This window comes from Phaenicophaeus curvirostris, chromosome 1 (genome assembly GCF_032191515.1).
Source record: "Phaenicophaeus curvirostris isolate KB17595 chromosome 1, BPBGC_Pcur_1.0, whole genome shotgun sequence".
Classification (NCBI taxonomy): Eukaryota; Metazoa; Chordata; class Aves; order Cuculiformes; family Cuculidae; genus Phaenicophaeus; species Phaenicophaeus curvirostris.
Genome location: NC_091392.1, coordinates 42,207,220 through 42,224,406, shown reverse-complemented (window position 1 = coordinate 42,224,406; position 17,187 = coordinate 42,207,220). Strand labels below are relative to the sequence as shown.

The window sequence follows — 17,187 nt, the reverse complement described above, 5'->3', positions numbered from 1 at the left end:
CCTTCCTGTGCCCAGCTCTTGTCTTGCAGCACACGATTGATGGAGATGGCTCCCTCGTGTTGCCCAGTCCTGATAAAGGGTGCTCGCTGTCTAAAACTCCAAAATGAGTCTAAGAGACTCTCTCAGGCCTCTCGTGCTGTAGGGCAGGTGATGCCAGGCTCTCTCCTTGCCTCGCCGGAGTGGGTGTGAGGTGTGTGTGCACCCATCACGACAGGCGCTGAAGGTAGGTGTTGGCAGAGGAGCTCTGCGCTGCCCTGCCTTGCTCTGCAAGCCTCATGCGTGCCCGCAGGTGGGACATGAGTGCCTTTTCCCATGAACTCTCATTTAGATAAGGTCTGCAGATCTCATCTGTGGGCTTCCATGTTATTGTCAAACCCTTCTACTATGGAAAGCGTTTCATCCAGGAATCGTAGAACGCCCTGAGTTGGAAGGAAACCACGCGGATCATCAAGCCCAACTCCTGTCCCTGCACAGAACAATCCCAGCATTCACGTCGTGTCTCTGAGGTTGTTGTCCATATGCTTCTGGAATATTGTCAGGCTTGGTGCCATGACTGCTTCCCTGGGGAGATGTTCCAGTGTTCCACCACCCTCTGGGTGAAGAATCTTTCCCTAATATCCAGCCTAAACCTCTCCTGAAACATCTTCCTGCTTTTCCCTCAGGTCCTATCATTGGTGGCCAGACAGAAGAGCTCAGCGACTGCTCCTCCTCCTTCCCTTGTGAGGAAGTGGTATACCACAATGAAGTCTCCTATGTGCAGTTATTCCTACTTAAGGAGGCAAAAAACATGAGTTTTCTTGACAGCTTTGCATGTATGTTGTGTGTGGCATTTTCCTCTTGAGTATAGAAATAAAAGTACATCTGATGGGACAAAGTGAGTTGTGCATAAACCTGTTTATTACTGCAGGATGTTTGCACAGATCTTCTTGACCCAATCCCATCTCTCCGAGTTGCAACCCACAGGCGCTAACATAGGTACCATTTCAGGTGGCAGCTGCTGCAGATACCTGGTGAGCTCAGGATTCAGGGGGACAATGAGCTGGATTGATTCTGCCATTTGGTTCCAAAACATAAGAGGCATTTTTCATTCTCTCACAATTCTCCCAACTGTGGTTTTAAAACCAGTATCAAATGCTTATATGGATCAAATAAAAGAATGTCAGTCAGTAATTGGCAGTGCTGGGTGACCTGGGAGACCGCATTAAGGTTGAAGGGCATGATAGACCTTTGTTCTGTGGGCATACAAAAAGCAATGTTTCTTTATGGAGCATGACAGCTGAAAGAATAAAAGCTGTAAACTGGTACAGCAATCAGATAGAAAATATGAGCAAAATTTAACTATCATAAATAATAAGAGGAGCTTCTCTTGCGACTGAAGAAAATTAAGAAGCTGAGGCACTGACTAGATGCTGGGTGTATGTGAGAAGCATAAGGCTGCCAGAAAATGCAGAGCAGATGAAGGGATAAATTAGTGTGATCTTGAGAAGGAACTTGAACTTGGAAAATATAAGCATGGAATTTGACACTTGTTATTAGTTGCTCACAATCTTCAGCAATAAACAGGATGGTATGAAATACATCCAATTCGCTTCTCTGTTTTCCTCCCCAATACTGGATAATTACCTGGGTCAGAGTGGAGAGAATAAAGTCTTTAGCTATGGATTCAGCTATACAGGAATAAAGGGGTATGTGCCATTGTAGCACAGATCAATAGATTCATTCTCCCTAAAAGAAAAGTAATTTTTACCACACAGTAACTAGTTTGCAGTAGGTTTTGCAGCATTTTGACTCTGCTGACTATGGTGACTGATGCTCCCAACCAACCTTAGCAGCTCTAGACCAGCTACTTTGACAAAAAGATGCTCTGCTCAGCAAAAGGCTAAATGGTGTGGGTTTGCCTGTGGTTTGTGGTGTTCTTTTTGGAGATTTGTTTTCTGATCATAGCTGTTAGTAACAGCGGGTAGGTAAAGCAACCTTATAAAAGCTAATCTTAGGACAGAACTGGTTGAGGATCTCACCAGTGTGGTGATATCCTCCCAGCCAGGGATGCCTTCCTGACTGTATAATACTGCCAGTCACCTTAATCGCAGTCACTAGTGTTATCTGTATTATCATTGCTCTTGTTACTATTAGGCTTATAAGTACTTTTAACATGCATGTTTGAATAAAGTGAGAGCTATTAGATCTCACATAGCAAGCTTTAGCAATTATTTAGATGCTTAATAAAAATACATATATTGCTAATCCTGATGTTTGATTGGTTCAATTCCTTAGCTACTGGAGCTAAGTGGGTACTTTCCTTTAATTTCCTGTTCTCAAACATCATTCTGTGGACCTATGTCTGGCACTGCATGTATCCCTACTTTAAACAGTTTAAATAGCTGTGTGGAAGTAGGGCAGCCAGGGAGGAATCTGGGTGTTCTAACTCAGATCCTCAACAGCCTGAACCTTTACCAACGCATGACCCCTTGGGGTAATCAGGTTAGGACACTGACTACTTGCACACAAGGCCACAATAACCATGCTTGAAACAGTGAAAATCTTCATGTTAACTGCTAAGGAAAGATGCTATTTCATAAGAGAAGCAGTACATGCTGCATCATGACCTTACAAGTAGAGGAAATTGGGCCAGAGGGAAGTATAACATGACATTCAACTGTGTAATTCAGTCTTGAAAACAAATGTTCTTGCATTAAAATAAAAGTGCTTGTGTATAGATTTTGGGTTTGTTCCTCTTTCCCCTCAGCTCCTAAGCTGCCACCTTCTTCTCGTCCAGCTGTGACACTGTGCCTTTCAGAGATGCAGCAGGCTTGTAGGTGTCCTGAGCTTTGTGACTCATTTGATGATTAATGTCTCCATCACGCTGCTCTCCCACTGTGATCTGGCAGATCTGGCATGTCAGGTTTACTTTTCCCCGTCAGGCCTATTCCATATTTCTTCTGCCCAAAGCCACCCCTTGAGAGGAACTGTCATTTAATGTACATTTTGCCCAGCAGCTCCTACACCGGAGGCCCAGCTTGGTTAGACTCTACTCTGTGTCACAGTGTCTCTGCCTAGAAGTAAGAGGTAACAAATCTGCTGAAGAGATAATAAACATTGTCCTATCCACAAGTAACAGCAACCTTTTGATCATAATGCATATCTAAAAAAAAAAAAGTGCATTGTGATTAAATATTGAGAAGAGTATAAGTGTTCTCCATTGTCACGTGGTGCATTATACAATTTAAAGATTGTATTTCGTATTAGTAGTTTACTGTGTCAACAGATCTGCTAGAACCCAATCCTACTCAATAGAATCACAGGATCACAGGACCACAAAATCGTTTAGATTGGAAAAGACCTCTAAGATCATCAAGTCCAATTGTGTAGTCTTTCCTTTTCTAACTGACATGTTTTAGACATTAAACAAGTTTACCACACTTCAGGTGATATACTTTACCTGCCTGTGAATGTTGGTGGTGTTGCTTAGCTGGAAAGCACCAAGTGATGCTTTTTTGGCTCACTGGAAATGGAGAAGTGAGACACTGAGGAGTAAACATGCCACTGGTTACATTGGAAAAGAGGTGATAATTCAAACCAGTGTCAGTCTGGAAATGATCTTATTGTAGAGGGAATCCTTTAGGGAGAGTAAAACCTTTTTCTGCCATGGATGTTGGACTGAGGGCCAAGCATAAAACTTACTTCAGAGGGTAATTTCATAGAATCATAGAATCAGCAGGTTGGAAAAGACCTCTGAGATCATCAAGTCCAACCATAGCAGTCTGCCACTAAACCATATGCTTAAGTACCTCATCTACCATCTTTTAAATACCTCCAGAGATGGCGACTCAACCACCTCCCCGGGCAGCCTCTGCCAGTGCCTGATGACCCTTTTGGTGAAAATTTTTTTCCTAATGTCCAGTCTGAACCTCCTCTGGCTCAGCTTGAGGCTGCTCCCCCTTCCTATCACCAGTCAGCTGAGAGGAGAGACCAGCACCCACATCTCTACAACCTCCTTTCAGGCAATTGTAGACAGTGATAAGGTCTCCCCTCAGCCTCCTCTTCTCCAGGCTAAAAAGTTAAAGTTAATGGTAGTGTAGTTCGGCAGGGATGGATGAACCCCTTCAACTACAGTGGTCCTTCTATCTCTGTCTTCACAACCATTTCCCACAACAGAATAACGTGTGCCAGCGGGTCCCCACTTCCCTCCAGCAGCTCCATTCCCGGGGCTTTGCCAGCATGGGCTGCTGTGGGGATTCAGCCCATTTTCTGGAAACATTGAGGGATTTGGGATGAAACAAGCAAGAAACCTGGTTCCAAAAAAGTGCCTGAACTCATATGTATAAAATATACATATAAACCCATATATATATATATGCATGCACATGTAAATCATAGGTAATGAACATATATTGCATAATGCCCACTAGTAAATAATAATAATAATAACAATAACAACAACAACAACAATAATAATAATAATAATAATAATTTTATTATTATAAAATAATAATAACAACTATGGTGATAGTTTTATTATCTTTTATTTCTAGACACGCGCACTATGTATTGCTTCCCACCCAAACATTTCAATTTACAGATCTTATTTACAGGGACACCCCCTGGCCCCAGCAGTGCGGGATGGAGTAAGTAAGGTCTGGCTGGGATAGATAATTGCTCTGCCACGAGCGATGGCTCTGGCTCTCTTCCAGCAAATGTATGAGGGGACACAAAAGGGTCACTGCTTCACCTATGTGATAATCCCATGGGGAGGGGGTCTCATAATTCAACCCACTGCTGTGTTTGCATGAATGCAATTGCTCTGCAGAGGCAGCTTTGCTTTCCTTTGACGTCTATTTTATCTATCGGCAAAGAGAGGCAGGAAGAAGAAAAATTTTGCATTAAAAAAAGAACGGAGACGCTACTGCTGAAGTGCTTTCATTGTTGGGTTTTAAAAAAAAAAATTATTATATTTTTTTTTCTAGGCTCATTCACCTTAAAGAATCTCAAAACCCTCCCAGAAAGGAAAGCGCTGTGAATTTTTGTACTGGAAAGCGGTAGCCTCTAGGGCCCAGAGGATATGCAGGGAGGCATTTTCTCCTGCTGGTGCAGCTGAGAGCAGAGCGAGACCTGGAAATGAAAGTAAAGAGATCAGGAGGCACATGGAGGGAGCTGCAGGGGCAGCCGATCCAGAAGCAGAATGCTGCCTTCTATAATTAAATAGCACTTACTATTATTATTACTTCTAGTAATAATACATTAATAATATCTCTAGTAATACAATACCATTTATCAAGGAAAGTTTATACGTAGTGTGAGGGGGAAAAAACCCAAGGAGAGGTGAGTCCTTTATTATTATTTTTGCGGGGATTGTTTTTAACTTTAACCAATTCTTTCTCTGTGTGTGTTTGTGTATGTAGAAAGGGGTGGACTTGAGAAACAATTAAATCAGGGTGTTGCTTCGTTAGAAAGTAAAGGTTTCGGATAGGAACTGAATAGCATGAAACGTTGTGTAACTGCAAATTAAATAATAAATTATAAAAAAAATACAGTGGTGGAAAAGAACATGGGTGAGATTTTTTGAAGCAAACCCCCGCTTCCGCCGAAAATGTGGGGTTTGCAAAAAAAAAAAAAATTGTCAGAGATCCTAATCCCACCCCCTGGAAAAAAATGCGGTACCAGTCTAAAAGTGGATAGCTGGGGGGGAAAGCCCCTGGGTTTAGGTGGAAAACTTGGGATTAATTGCGTTTTTGCCTGTTTGTAGGTATGAGAGCTGCATTCAGAGCCGTGTGTTCAGGCTGCAGTTTCCCCCTCTTGTTTGGTTTAAACCCCATGAAGCAGCAGAGAAGCCCTTGTGGAATTTGCAGATGCACCTTCTGTAGGGGCTTGTAAAGTTTTATCAAATAAGGTTGTGGGATCTTTTGGGTTTTTTTTGGGTTTTTTTAAGGATTTTTTTTGCGTTTTCTTGTTTGTTTGTTTTTTTTTTTTCACCCCAAATTCTTTAATGCTTCAGACCGTTTCCGGGTGGCAGGGGAGGTTATGGTTTGTTTTTTTTCTTTAAAGTCGCCTCCCAGACTGCTGGAGATTTTGATTTAAGCGGATGGGGGGGTGGGGAAGGAGGAAGAGTATGTTTGGGTTTGTTTTCTTTTTTTCCCGAGGATAACTCCTGCTGTGGGAAACCCCTACGGGGGTATTTGGGGGGGTTGGGGGGTGCCGGGGTGCCGGCGCGCCGGCGCTGGGGGGCGGGGGGACCGGGGGACGCCGGCGGCTCCGCTCCGCCCCGGCCGGGCGAGGTGGCGCCTCTGCCCGCGGCGGCCGCTACGCGAGGCCGGGGATCGGCGGCCTAGTGCGGAGGGTAGGGGGGGAGTGCTCCTGCGCCGCCCGTGGGGAAACCAGCCCCGGGAGTTAATGTGGTGGAACGAGGCAGGGGACAGGGAGGGCTGGGTGGGCACGAAACCGAGAGCGAGTGGGCAAGGGATGGGCAGCGCCACTCTGAGTGGCACGGAGGAAGCGGTGTGTTATGTGTGGGGTGCAGAAAATGGGGTGACGGGGCCAAGGTGGGCTCCTGAGGCTCTGGGTTTTATCCTCATCCCCTTCCCCAGGGTGCCTCTTCTCCCAAGTGACAGGGGACAGGACAAGGGGGAACGGCCTCAAGCTGCGCCCGGGAAGGTTCAGACTGGACATCAGGAAAAAAAATTTCACAGAAGGAGTCACAGGGCATTGGCAGAGGCTGCCCAGGGAGGTGGTTGAGTTACCATCCCTTGAGGTATTTATAAGAGAGGTAGATGAGGTGCTCAGGGACATGGCTTAGTGGCAGACAGGAATGGATTGACTCGATGTTCTCAGAGGTCTTTCCCAACTTAGTGACTCTATGATTCTAAGTTGCGCCAGAGGGTGTTTAGATTGGAGATTTGGAAACATTGATTCACCAAAAGAGTGGTGAAGCATTGGCACAGGCTGCCCAGGGAAGTGGTGGAGTCTCCTTCCCTAGAGGTGTTCAAAAAACGTGTAGATGCGGCACTTTAGGACGTGGTTTAGTTGGTACAGTGGTGTTGGGTTGATGGTTGGACTGGATGGTCTTTGGGGAGGGACTGTTTACAAAGGCTTTTACTGATAGGATGAGGAGGAACGGATATAAACTGGAGAGGGGCAGATTTAGACCAGACATAAGGAAGAATTTCTTCACAGTGAGAGTGCTGAGGCACTGGCACAGGTTGTCCAGGGAAGCTGTGGATGCCCCATCCCTGGAGGTGTTCAAAGCCAGGTTGGATGGGGCTTTGAGCAGCCTGATTGAGTGGGAGGTGTCCCTGCCCATGGCAGGTGGCTTGGAACTGGATGATCTTTAAGATCCCCTCTAACCCAAACTATTCTATGGTTCTATGATTCTATGATCTTAGAGGTCTTTTCCAACCTTAATGATTCTGTGATTCCGTGATTTTCAGCTGGGGGCAAAGGGGTCATTGCTGCCTCACCCTGCATTTGCTGGAGGTGTTGCAGGGTGAAGCTGGGGACACCCCAATGCCAGCCGCCCTGTCGATGCTTTGGGACAGGAGTGGTGTTTGGGAGAGCAGCCAGGGTTTGGGAGAGCTGCTGTGGAGATGCCTTGGAGTGGCCATCATGTGGAGGGACACAGTTGTGTTGGGGACCCTGAGAGCTGTTGGCTGTGAGAAGCATTCAGGTCCAGGGAGTGGGGCATGGCAGAGAGAAACCACACCAGCAAGTGGGAGCCCGTGTTTGTCATGGGATTTGTAGCTTGTCCTCTGCTTGACTTGAGTCCAGTTACCTGTTCTGCTGCACCACTGAGGTGGCCAAACTGCCTGTGAAAGACTCCACGTTGCAGAGTGGTGCATCCTGGAGCCTTTTGCATGAAGGAGAGTCTGCACAGCCTGGAGCTGAGTTCCCATCTCAGCTGTACAACCTGCCACTTGCATCTCGGTGCACTTATTTCTGGCTGAAACATTAAGAGTCAAAGCCTGGAAGTCAGTCCAGTGTGAACTTACCGCCACCCCAGAAATATAGTATGAAAAACTTTGTCCAAATTCAGTTCTGGCAGGGCTGGGAATAACACCCAGTCCTTGATAAGGTAAATTCAAGTCTTTCTGTTGATCTCTTAGTGTCTCATAAAGTGAATCTACCCAGTTTGTGATTGAGTCACCCAGTTTACTGGCTCATGCTTCCTTCTGAAGGCAAGAAAACTGTTTTTCCTATTTGCAATATTTTATTTCTGTCTGGCAATTAGTTTGTTCATTGACAAATGATGAATAAAGTCTTCTCTATATGTTGGACCAGAGAGGATAAATATCTCTCAACTGAAAGGATAAGAGCTTTGTAGTAGGGATACTCTGGATCTGAATTCTGCTGGTGATTTGGGCAGACAAGTCTGAATAGACAGGTTTTGGGGGGTGAGGGACATTAAGGCACACTGCTTCACGAAATATTTTTCACTGTGTTTCTAAAAATACTTTTAAAATTGAGAAAACAAAAGCTAAACAGGCTCTGTGCTTAAAATTAATTATGTATCAGCTGTGATGTGGTGCACAGCAGAACCGAAGTGTTGCACATATGGGTGGCCCGCTGTGTCTTGGGGTTTGCTGGCGTGATGCTTGTGCAGCTTGGTTCAAGGGTTGAAAAGAGACAGTGAAGAAGCTAGGATGATGAGGGGAGAGAAGTGACTTGAGTTTGCTGGCAAGGTGGCATGAGGAGGAAAAGGAGGAGTATGAGTATTAGCCTGCAACAGTGATGGGACTGCCAGTGTGAAAGTGAGTGCTGGTGTGGAGTCATATCAAAGAAGAAAGGTGGTTGTTCCTGAGAGATGTAAAAGAAGTTGTTAGGGCATGTGGCGTGCATTTTGCAGGTCTTGCGATGAGGAGAAGAGTCTTATGTGCCACATCGTGACATAAGCATGAAGGCCTGATGGAGCTTTAGCAGAGAAAGCTGGTCACCGACTTCGTGCAAGGAGAGAATAATGTGGGGCAATCTCAGGTAGCAACAGTCTGGAGGTGAGATCAGGCCTGCAGTTTATGTCTGAAGAAGTCACTGGAGGGTCTTGCGCTGAAGAATGTTCACTGTGAAAGGTGATAGTAGTACTGCAGAGATTAAACATCCCACAGGGCTCAGGGAGTTCTTATAATGATGAGGGGTTTGTAGCAAGGATCAAAACTGTAGCTGGATATGGTGAGACCTACAGAGATGCGGTAGATTGGTCAGCCATCCATGTGGAGCAAGGATGGAGATATGCATGTTGCAAATGGTGTCACTGGTGGTGAGGAGAAACAGAAGGGAAGCTCTAAGATGCAAGAGGAGTTGGATAACCCTAGGAAGGAGACATTCAGGAGCCTTCCCCTGTAGTCTTTTGGCTCCACTCTAGCTTTTGCACAGTCGTGTTTGAATGCCCTTCACTGTGGGAAAACAACAGTACCCAGTTCTCATTGTAACGTTTGCCCACAGCCTGCTGCGTAGAATGTTTTAGCAGCGAGGTCAGGGAAGCTGTGAGAACAGGTACTGATCTCTTCTTTACTCTTTGCAGTAGCATTTTAAAAGTTGAACTCAGAAGCAGAGGTTGAAATAAGCTGTGCTTATCAGCAGCTTTTCAAGGTGGCTATCTGTTTTGTGGACGTACACCATTGTGAAGGTGTGCCACAGCATTTTTGGAGTGCAGCCATTGACTTTGTGATGACCAGCCAATGTTAAGCTGCTCTCCGCACAGTTGCCAACAGTCTCGCTTTTCATCAGATCCTTGGACTACCATTTCACTTCCCTGACTTTTGTTCTCTCCAGTGTGGCTCATACAGGGAGCAGCAAGAGCAGGGCTGCCCATCCAGGGAGGACAAGCTAAAAGCTAAGGGTGTTGACAGCCACCAGCAGTCTCCTCGTTAACTAGGGTACAGGCCCCCCATGCGTGAACAAGATGGTGATAGTAGTGGTTCATTAATGGTCCCAGAGAAGATGATGTGGTTGATTTAATCCAGGGTGTACGCAGCAAGTCCAGCAGTAGGAGGTAGTGCCAGAGACAGGACTGGACACAGGCTTCCTACAGTGTAGGTCCAAGGCTTGCCCAGGAGATACAGGAGGAGGGCAATTGCACCTACAGTATGGCTCAGATGAGGCAATATGCCTAGACCTGAATTTAAGTGGAGCTCCTGGACCACGGGCAGAGGATGTATGGGTAGGGGCCTGAGGCGAGGCTGTTTGGGGCATTTAAAGCCTGTTAGTGCACTCAAGGGCCAGACAGCTGTAAGTTCCTCCTTCCTCCCTGTCATTTCCCTTTGTTAGGGTCCCCTAGGCCTTTTAACTCCTTCCCTGCAATTTATCTCTTGTCATTTCCCGTGGTGGTTCTTTTCCCGCCCTTGTCTCTGGTGCCCCTTGCAATTCTCCCCTGCAGTGCTCAGGCTCTTTCGTGGCTTCCATTGCTGTCTCCGCAGAAATGGTTCCTATTGCTCCTCTTCACCTTGGCTGTTCTGTCTTACTTTTTCTGTTCTTGCAGAATTTCATGCAAGGAGAAATGTAAAATAAGTGGACTCTGTCTTTTTTTTCTGCCCCTCAAGCCTGTCTGCCTGTAGTGTCAGCAATCACTTTAACCTCACTGTCTCCTTGTTAAATTACCTTCTTTCTTCCTGATTGCTCATTATCCAGGTTGTTTATATGTCGTTCCAGGCCTTCTGTTGGTGTTGTACTGAAGTCTACCTGTTCTTCTCCATCACTTCTATTAAAAGCCTTTATAGACATGCAGATCATCACTCGCCTTGTCTGGTGGCTTTCCCTTACTTGCTGCACTGTCCACCCAGTTCCAAATGCAACTGCTTAAAATCTTCTACCTGCTACTCAGACCAGATTCCTCTCATATTTAATGTCTGATGACTTAACTGCACACTGTCACTTTCAAGCTTTTGCTTCCTTCTGCTGCCACTTCTTTCTGGTGTTTCTCTTGCTCCTGCCTTTCGCCTGTACCCCAGCCCTCCTTCTCGGTAAAGGGGCAATTCTTCTGCATTTTGCATGGCACAGAGCACAATCACTAAGGGCTTGCTGGGTTGTCAGGATTGATTTTCACATACCTTAAAGGATCCTTCACCCTGTGCCAGGCTGAATGTGCCATAGATACCATAAGACACCATAAGATACCTTAGAATGGCAAGGATGGTCTTAATGTAAAAGGAAGCTGGGCAGTGGTGTTCTCCAAGCAGTTGTAAGTGTAGTTAGAGGAATTACTCTTGACCTTTTTAGAGGCAAATGGAGGCTAGGAGGGCACAGTGTCTTCAGCTACATCTCATCTTGGTGTTTACATGCTTGCTGCTTTTGTCCCCAAGTTCCTCACTGTTTGGGATCACAGCTTGTTGATGGCAAGGCTGGGAAATCCAGTTGCTGGTCGCCAGCAACTCTGTTTTGCCACCAAGTGCCATCCCTTCTTCCCTTCTTTATTCTTTCCTTGCAAGGCAGACTTCTGTACCTTGGGGAGAGATCAGGGAGGAACCGTTCCAAGCTTAAACCACAAGGGGTGAAGCTCATGCATCTAATGGTGTGATTCAAATCCATACGAGTTGAGAAAAGAGACATTACTCCAAGCAGGCTCCCTTAGACTCTTTATTTGCAGAGAACTAGACTTGGTTTGGTCAAATGCTGAGAAGTTACTGTGCCCATTTGTGTCTCTGACTAGGTGGGCACAGCTCTTGACTCTTCCTCAGGCACTGCGCATCCCAGTTTAAAACTGCATTCCCAAAACTGTGCTGCTCTGGCCTGCTGATTTTCAGCAGGGAATTCCCATTACTTAAATTCATCGCTGTTCTTTTATGTGGACCGTGGCATTTCTTTGTGATGTACCTCCAGACCCCTTACACAGATTACCATACTGTAAACCGGTTTAAATCTGATCCAGATAAAGAGTGGTCAGAACTGCTTATCATAGGAAGGTCCCAGCACAAATTCCTGAAATGGGTACTAGTGCAGGGAAAATGTTTATTTTTATTGGTTTTGTCCTTTTGTAGAAGGCAGTCATGATAAAAGTTGGTTCCTATTTCTTTATTTACTGGCACCCCAAGTAGGGAGCTCAAACTGAAGTAATTCCTCTTTGCCCATGTATTCTGGCAGTGGCAAGTGAGAAAAAGCAGATACTTGGTAGTAGAGCTGCCTGCTGTCCTGTACCTGCTGAGTGGATAAATCATGGACTTCAGTGTTCAGGGCATCTGGTCTGTAAGATTTTGTTAGCTGTAAATTTAGGCACACACAAAATACTGTATTGCTCAATTGCCAGCAAGACTTATAATGACTCATTTTGTGTTGGATGTTTTTTTTCTTCTTCCTCTGCAGCAACTATAATGGAGAGACAGAAGAGAAAACAAGAAATAGAGAAAGGACTTCAGTTCATTCAGTAAGTGGACAACCTCATTGTTTCCTGTGGCTTTGGAGGTGGTTGTTTTCGTATCAAGGACTGCAGGAACTGAGTTCTTCCTGTTCACCCCTCTGGGACTGCTGCATGGGAAGGAGCTATTGGTCCTGAAGATTTTCACTGTGATTCTTCAAGGTGCTTCTTGTCCTGCCAGCTCTCTCAACATGAAATTTTGTCATTTTCATTTCTTTGGGTTTTGCCCTCCAATGCATTTCCAGAGTTTTCTTTATAGTTAGCATAATACTAAAAGTACTTGGATCTTCATGTTCAGAATGAAGATCTGAAAGCGCACTCTCAACAAAGTTATCCCACCTTTCTTGGGAAGGGAGGTGGTGTTTCTGTTTTGTAGGTGGGGAAAGCAGGGTAAACGTCTTGCCAGGTCCTCAATATGGTGTTTCTTGGAGAAATAGATGGCCTGGGCTCTTTTACAGTGGGTGAATGGTAGATGCCTCAGGTTGCTCTTCTGTGAATATTTTGTGGCCTTCTAGATTTCAGAGTGGTTGCTTATGTAGGAGTTACAAGTTCTTTTGAAAGTGCAGTGGTATATTTTCCCTCCAATGTTTGAGTTAGCAAAGGCTTCAGACTCAGGTCCAGGTTCCAAGGTGAGTAAGGAATTGGCAAGGCTGTAATCAGGCTGGTTTGGTTTTTTTAAGGTCTTCTTTGAGTCCTCGAGTTATTATGGCTGAAATCTGTGCCTCTATAATAGGAAAAAAGTGTCGAACCGTCCATGTTACATATTTGTATCCTGTGGCACAGCAATGATATTTTTGCCCCAGTCTGAGACTAAATGGGGCTGGTAACCCACTTTTGAAGATGCAGTTGCAAGGTTTATTTTGATAACATTTATAAAAATGTGCAAGACTCCTAGAGGGAAAATAATTTAAAAATACAGAGTGTTGTTCTTGCTTCTGGGGTGTATCTTGAACTCTGAAACAGGAGCAGTGTCACTTTTTGGCTTGTTTTGATGTCAGAAAGGGGTACTCCAATTTTAAAAGCAGAATGAATGTTTCTTAGAAAGCCATGGCATTTCCTGTAGATAATTTTCAGGAGCAGATGATCGTGAGACTAGATGAAATCTAAAAAGAAAAGTTTATTCTCTGATCAGTAAGATCATGTGTATAATGTTGTATTTCAAAGGTGAGGTGGGCTATGGAAAGTGCTAAGGTTTTCTCTAAAGCCTACTGTTTTCTCCTTAAAGAGAGATAAAACTACATGTGGACCAGGCCTGGATGACCTGAGTGGTCTGATTTGAGAAACAAAACCTTTCTCCTAAGTCTCAGTGCTGTTGTGGGGTAGATGTTACCCAGACAAACACTGACAGTTTTGTGGCATAGCCTGGCAGTCTTGGCCAAGACAGCTGGAGTTACATGTCCTCCCAAAACTGCACTGTTTTCTCCGTTCCTTTTGTGGTGTGGGCCTCATGTGGTTAAGGTAATGCAGAGGAAAGTAGTTGCATTTATCACTGTGTGTCTTTGGTCACACAGAGGATTTGAGGAGGTCTTGAAGTGCTAGTCTGGTGCTTCTCATTACAGCCAGATGCGCATAAAATAAGTTTATATTCTCCACGCCAACCCTTCATGGAACTTTCTCAAAGATATTGGTTTTAGGTGGCTGTCTGAAGGTGTGTTACAAGGGATTGTGTGTGTGCAGAAAACAGCTGAGAAAAGATTCCTGTAGTCTCAAATTCCTTTGGGGCCTGGCTGTCTCTTTAAAACACTGTGTCCATCACTGTGTAATGCTCCCTAATTGTGTTCTCTTTGCCCCAGTTGCCTTTGAAGTGATAAAATGTTCCATAACTCGCTGAGATCATCAACACAGAACCAGAAACATGGTTTCTTCATCAGACAAAAGCCTACATTTGCATGGATGCCTGTTTCATAAGCATTTTATCTCCTTTTTTTCAGGTCCACGTTACCCCTAAGCCAAGAAGATTATGAGGTAATTAAAAATCTGTTTTCTGAAGTTGGGAGCTCTGGTCAGCAAGATTTGTTCTGCTGCACAGCCAGTAGTTTACATACCAGAAGTGGAGAGCGTGGGATGGTCTTCCACAATTTGTGTGTAACTTAAAGCTTGAAGTTTCTAGCAAGGACAACTTTCAGGGAAAGGAGAAAACACTTGAGTGTTGAAGAAGGAAGGAGATTTGACTGGATTATTTCTCCTCTGATGTTTTACAGGAGGGTGGGGAGACAGGAGAGTCTTCGTGGGCAGGGAGAGCAAGTGTGAGAAAACATGGAAGAGAAGGGGAAATTGGGAAACCTCTCCTGTTTCTTGAGTATCCTCTTTGATCTGTTTGCTCTCTCCCTGCTGTCCAGGCCTTTTTGCAGAAGCTGGTGAGAAACCTGTTTGCAGAGGGCAATGATTTATTTAGAGAGAAGGATTTCAAGCTTTCGCTGGTGCAGTATGTAGAAGGGCTGAACGTAGCAGATTACGCAGCCTCTGATGAGGTGACCATCCCAAAGGAACTCCTGTGCAAGCTGCATGTCAACCGAGCTGCCTGCTACTTTGCCATGGTGAGCACCTTCCCAGATCATCCCCAGGGGCCAGGGAGGACATCATGGTTGCAGTGCTGTGCAGTTGGAAAAGATGTCAAGAGGGGTTTCAGTTGATTTGTTCCACTCCCTTCTCCAGCACTGAAGGATACGATGACACGCAGAAAACAATGGTATCTCCCCGCTATTGTGTTGTGTCTTGTGAGACCAGAGAATTGGATGTAAAGGAGAGGAGGCCAGGCGTAAGGTAGACAATGCAGTTCTGGTCCATATTGGCGCAGAGTTAGTACAATCTGGGGACTGGAAAGAGCCAGTACCTTCCAGTACTGACCAAGTAATTCTGTGGAATACTGAGTATTGCTCTGGAGGCTCCTGCCTCCTCAAGTGAGGCATTGGAAGGCTTTGGGTCTTGATGGAACTTTCAGCTCTAAAAGGCTGTGCGCTTCCATTTTCCTAAGGAATCTAACAGCTTTCCTTTATGGCACAACCCCAGAGCAGGTCCATCCTGTTCGTAATGAGGCTGAGTCCCATGAAAAAAAATAAGCAAGCAGTCACATAATTAAAGGCTGTCAAATGTCACATGCCCAAGGTAGAGGGGGATACGCGATAAGGTTGCTCAAGCAGCCTTAATTCTGTCATTCACTGCCTTTGAAGCATTTTCAGTTTTGCAAGACTTAACAAAGTGTTCTTTACTTTAGGGTTTATGTGTTTTGTATGCTGAACTGTGTGTAAGATAATAAATGTATTTCCAAATGCCATTTCTATTTCTCTTTTCTGCTGAGACATAAAACATGTATTCACACAGAAGGAGGGATTAGTCTGCTGTGCCTCAGCTGACTTGAGGTGATCTATTCCATGCAGGGGTTGTATGAAAAGTCACTGGAAGACAGCGAGAAGGCTTTAAGTCTTGACAAGGAGAACATCCGAGCGCTCTTCCGGAAAGCCCGCTCCCTAAATGAACTTGGAAGGCACAAAGAGGCATACGAGTGCAACAGCCGATGCTTGCTGTCCCTCCCACATGTAAGTTTTTGACATACAACATCTAGATTTCTGTGGCTCACCGCCTTCCTCGTCTCTAACACGCTTACCATGAGGCCAGAGGATAGTGGAAGAGGAAGCTGGGCTCTTCCTACAATCATGCTTATGCCAGAAATTCTGTCTCTCTGACTTGAAGAAGGTGTGTGATCTCCCATGTTTCTTCAGTCCAAGTCACCCTCTACAGACAGTGCCAGCCAGAGGCACCAGTTCATGACAGTAGGTTTGGTGGCCTGATTGTGAAGAGCAAAAGCCTGCTGTAACAAAATGTGAATTAAAACTGTGAGATTGTTTTAATCAGCTGGTTTGATACGTCTAATGGGAGTGACTAGGAGCATGGGACAAATGGAAACTAGAGCACTGGGAGGAAAGCATTGGGTACTTTTCCTGTTTTAGGTACAAATGTGTCACGTTTTAGTTCCTGATTGCCAAGGCAAGCTCATACAGCTTTATATTTCTTGAGGGACATGCAAAGGTGTCCTTGACATCACGTCATAGTTGTTTTTATGTTCACAGGTGTGTAATTTTTTTATTTGAGGGGGACTATCTGCACATAGAAGGCCTTAGGTGTTTTCCTGAGGATGCTTTGTTGACTGTCCTTTTAGGCCAAGTACTGAACAAGAAACGAATATGTTCAAGAAATTCTAGTGAGCACTGCTTGTCTTTGCTAAATTTGGCTCTGATCCACCACAACAATGCTGTTACAGGAAAAAAATGTGTCTCCTTAAGCAGGACAATTAACTTTCCTTTATTATTAGTGTTACAGAAGTAATCTTGGAAAGCCTTGTTAGCAGTTAGTATTCCTTTTGTGTGCAAAATCTAGTTTCTTTGACTTGGCAGAACAGGGTGACCAAAACACATTAAAGATGTCATGTTAGGGGAGTTCCAAAGGGGAGTTCACTGTGTTTTAAACAAACTAACCCTTTTATAAACAAAACTGTCTAATATATCTGTTCATGTAAAGTCATATCTGGCTACATTCTACATTGCTGTTGAGCCACTTAATTGAATTTATGTTTTTTACGACTAACTTATGTTGATGTGTCTTGTATTATTATTGTAGAATTGTTTGGACTGGAAAGGACCTTAAAGATCATCCAGTTCCAACCCCCCTGCCATGGGCAGGGACACCTCACACTGGATCAGTTTGCTCAAAGCCTCATCCAGCCTGGTCTTGAACACCTCCAGGGATGGGGCAGCCATGTCTTCTTTGGGCAACCTGGTCTGGAGCCTCACCATCCTCACAGTACAAGATTTCTTCCTAATATCTGATCTAAATATCCCTTCTTTCAGCTTAAAACCACT

The 17,187-nt window shown here is 44.9% G+C and overlaps 1 protein-coding gene across 8 annotated transcripts in view; it reads left to right on the top strand.

The window, feature by feature from the left end:
* The first annotated feature begins 5,009 nt into the window (after positions 1–5,009).
* Positions 5,010–17,187, top strand: part of ZC3H7B (zinc finger CCCH-type containing 7B) — a 49,634-nt gene continuing 37,456 nt past the window's right edge. For 4 of the 8 annotated variants that reach the window (XM_069854718.1, XM_069854757.1, XM_069854737.1 and 1 more), the window contains exons 1-5: positions 5,011–5,319; positions 12,280–12,340; positions 14,263–14,296; positions 14,671–14,868; positions 15,709–15,867. In XM_069854718.1, coding sequence (XP_069710819.1) covers positions 12,288–12,340; positions 14,263–14,296; positions 14,671–14,868; positions 15,709–15,867 — 444 coding nt within the window. In that variant the 5' untranslated portion in view covers positions 5,011–5,319; positions 12,280–12,287. Of the gene's footprint in view, positions 5,320–12,279; positions 12,341–14,262; positions 14,297–14,670; positions 14,869–15,708; positions 15,868–17,187 lie in introns of all 8 variants that reach the window. The other 4 variants (XM_069854766.1, XM_069854728.1, XM_069854747.1 and 1 more) reach the window with 2 other exon arrangements.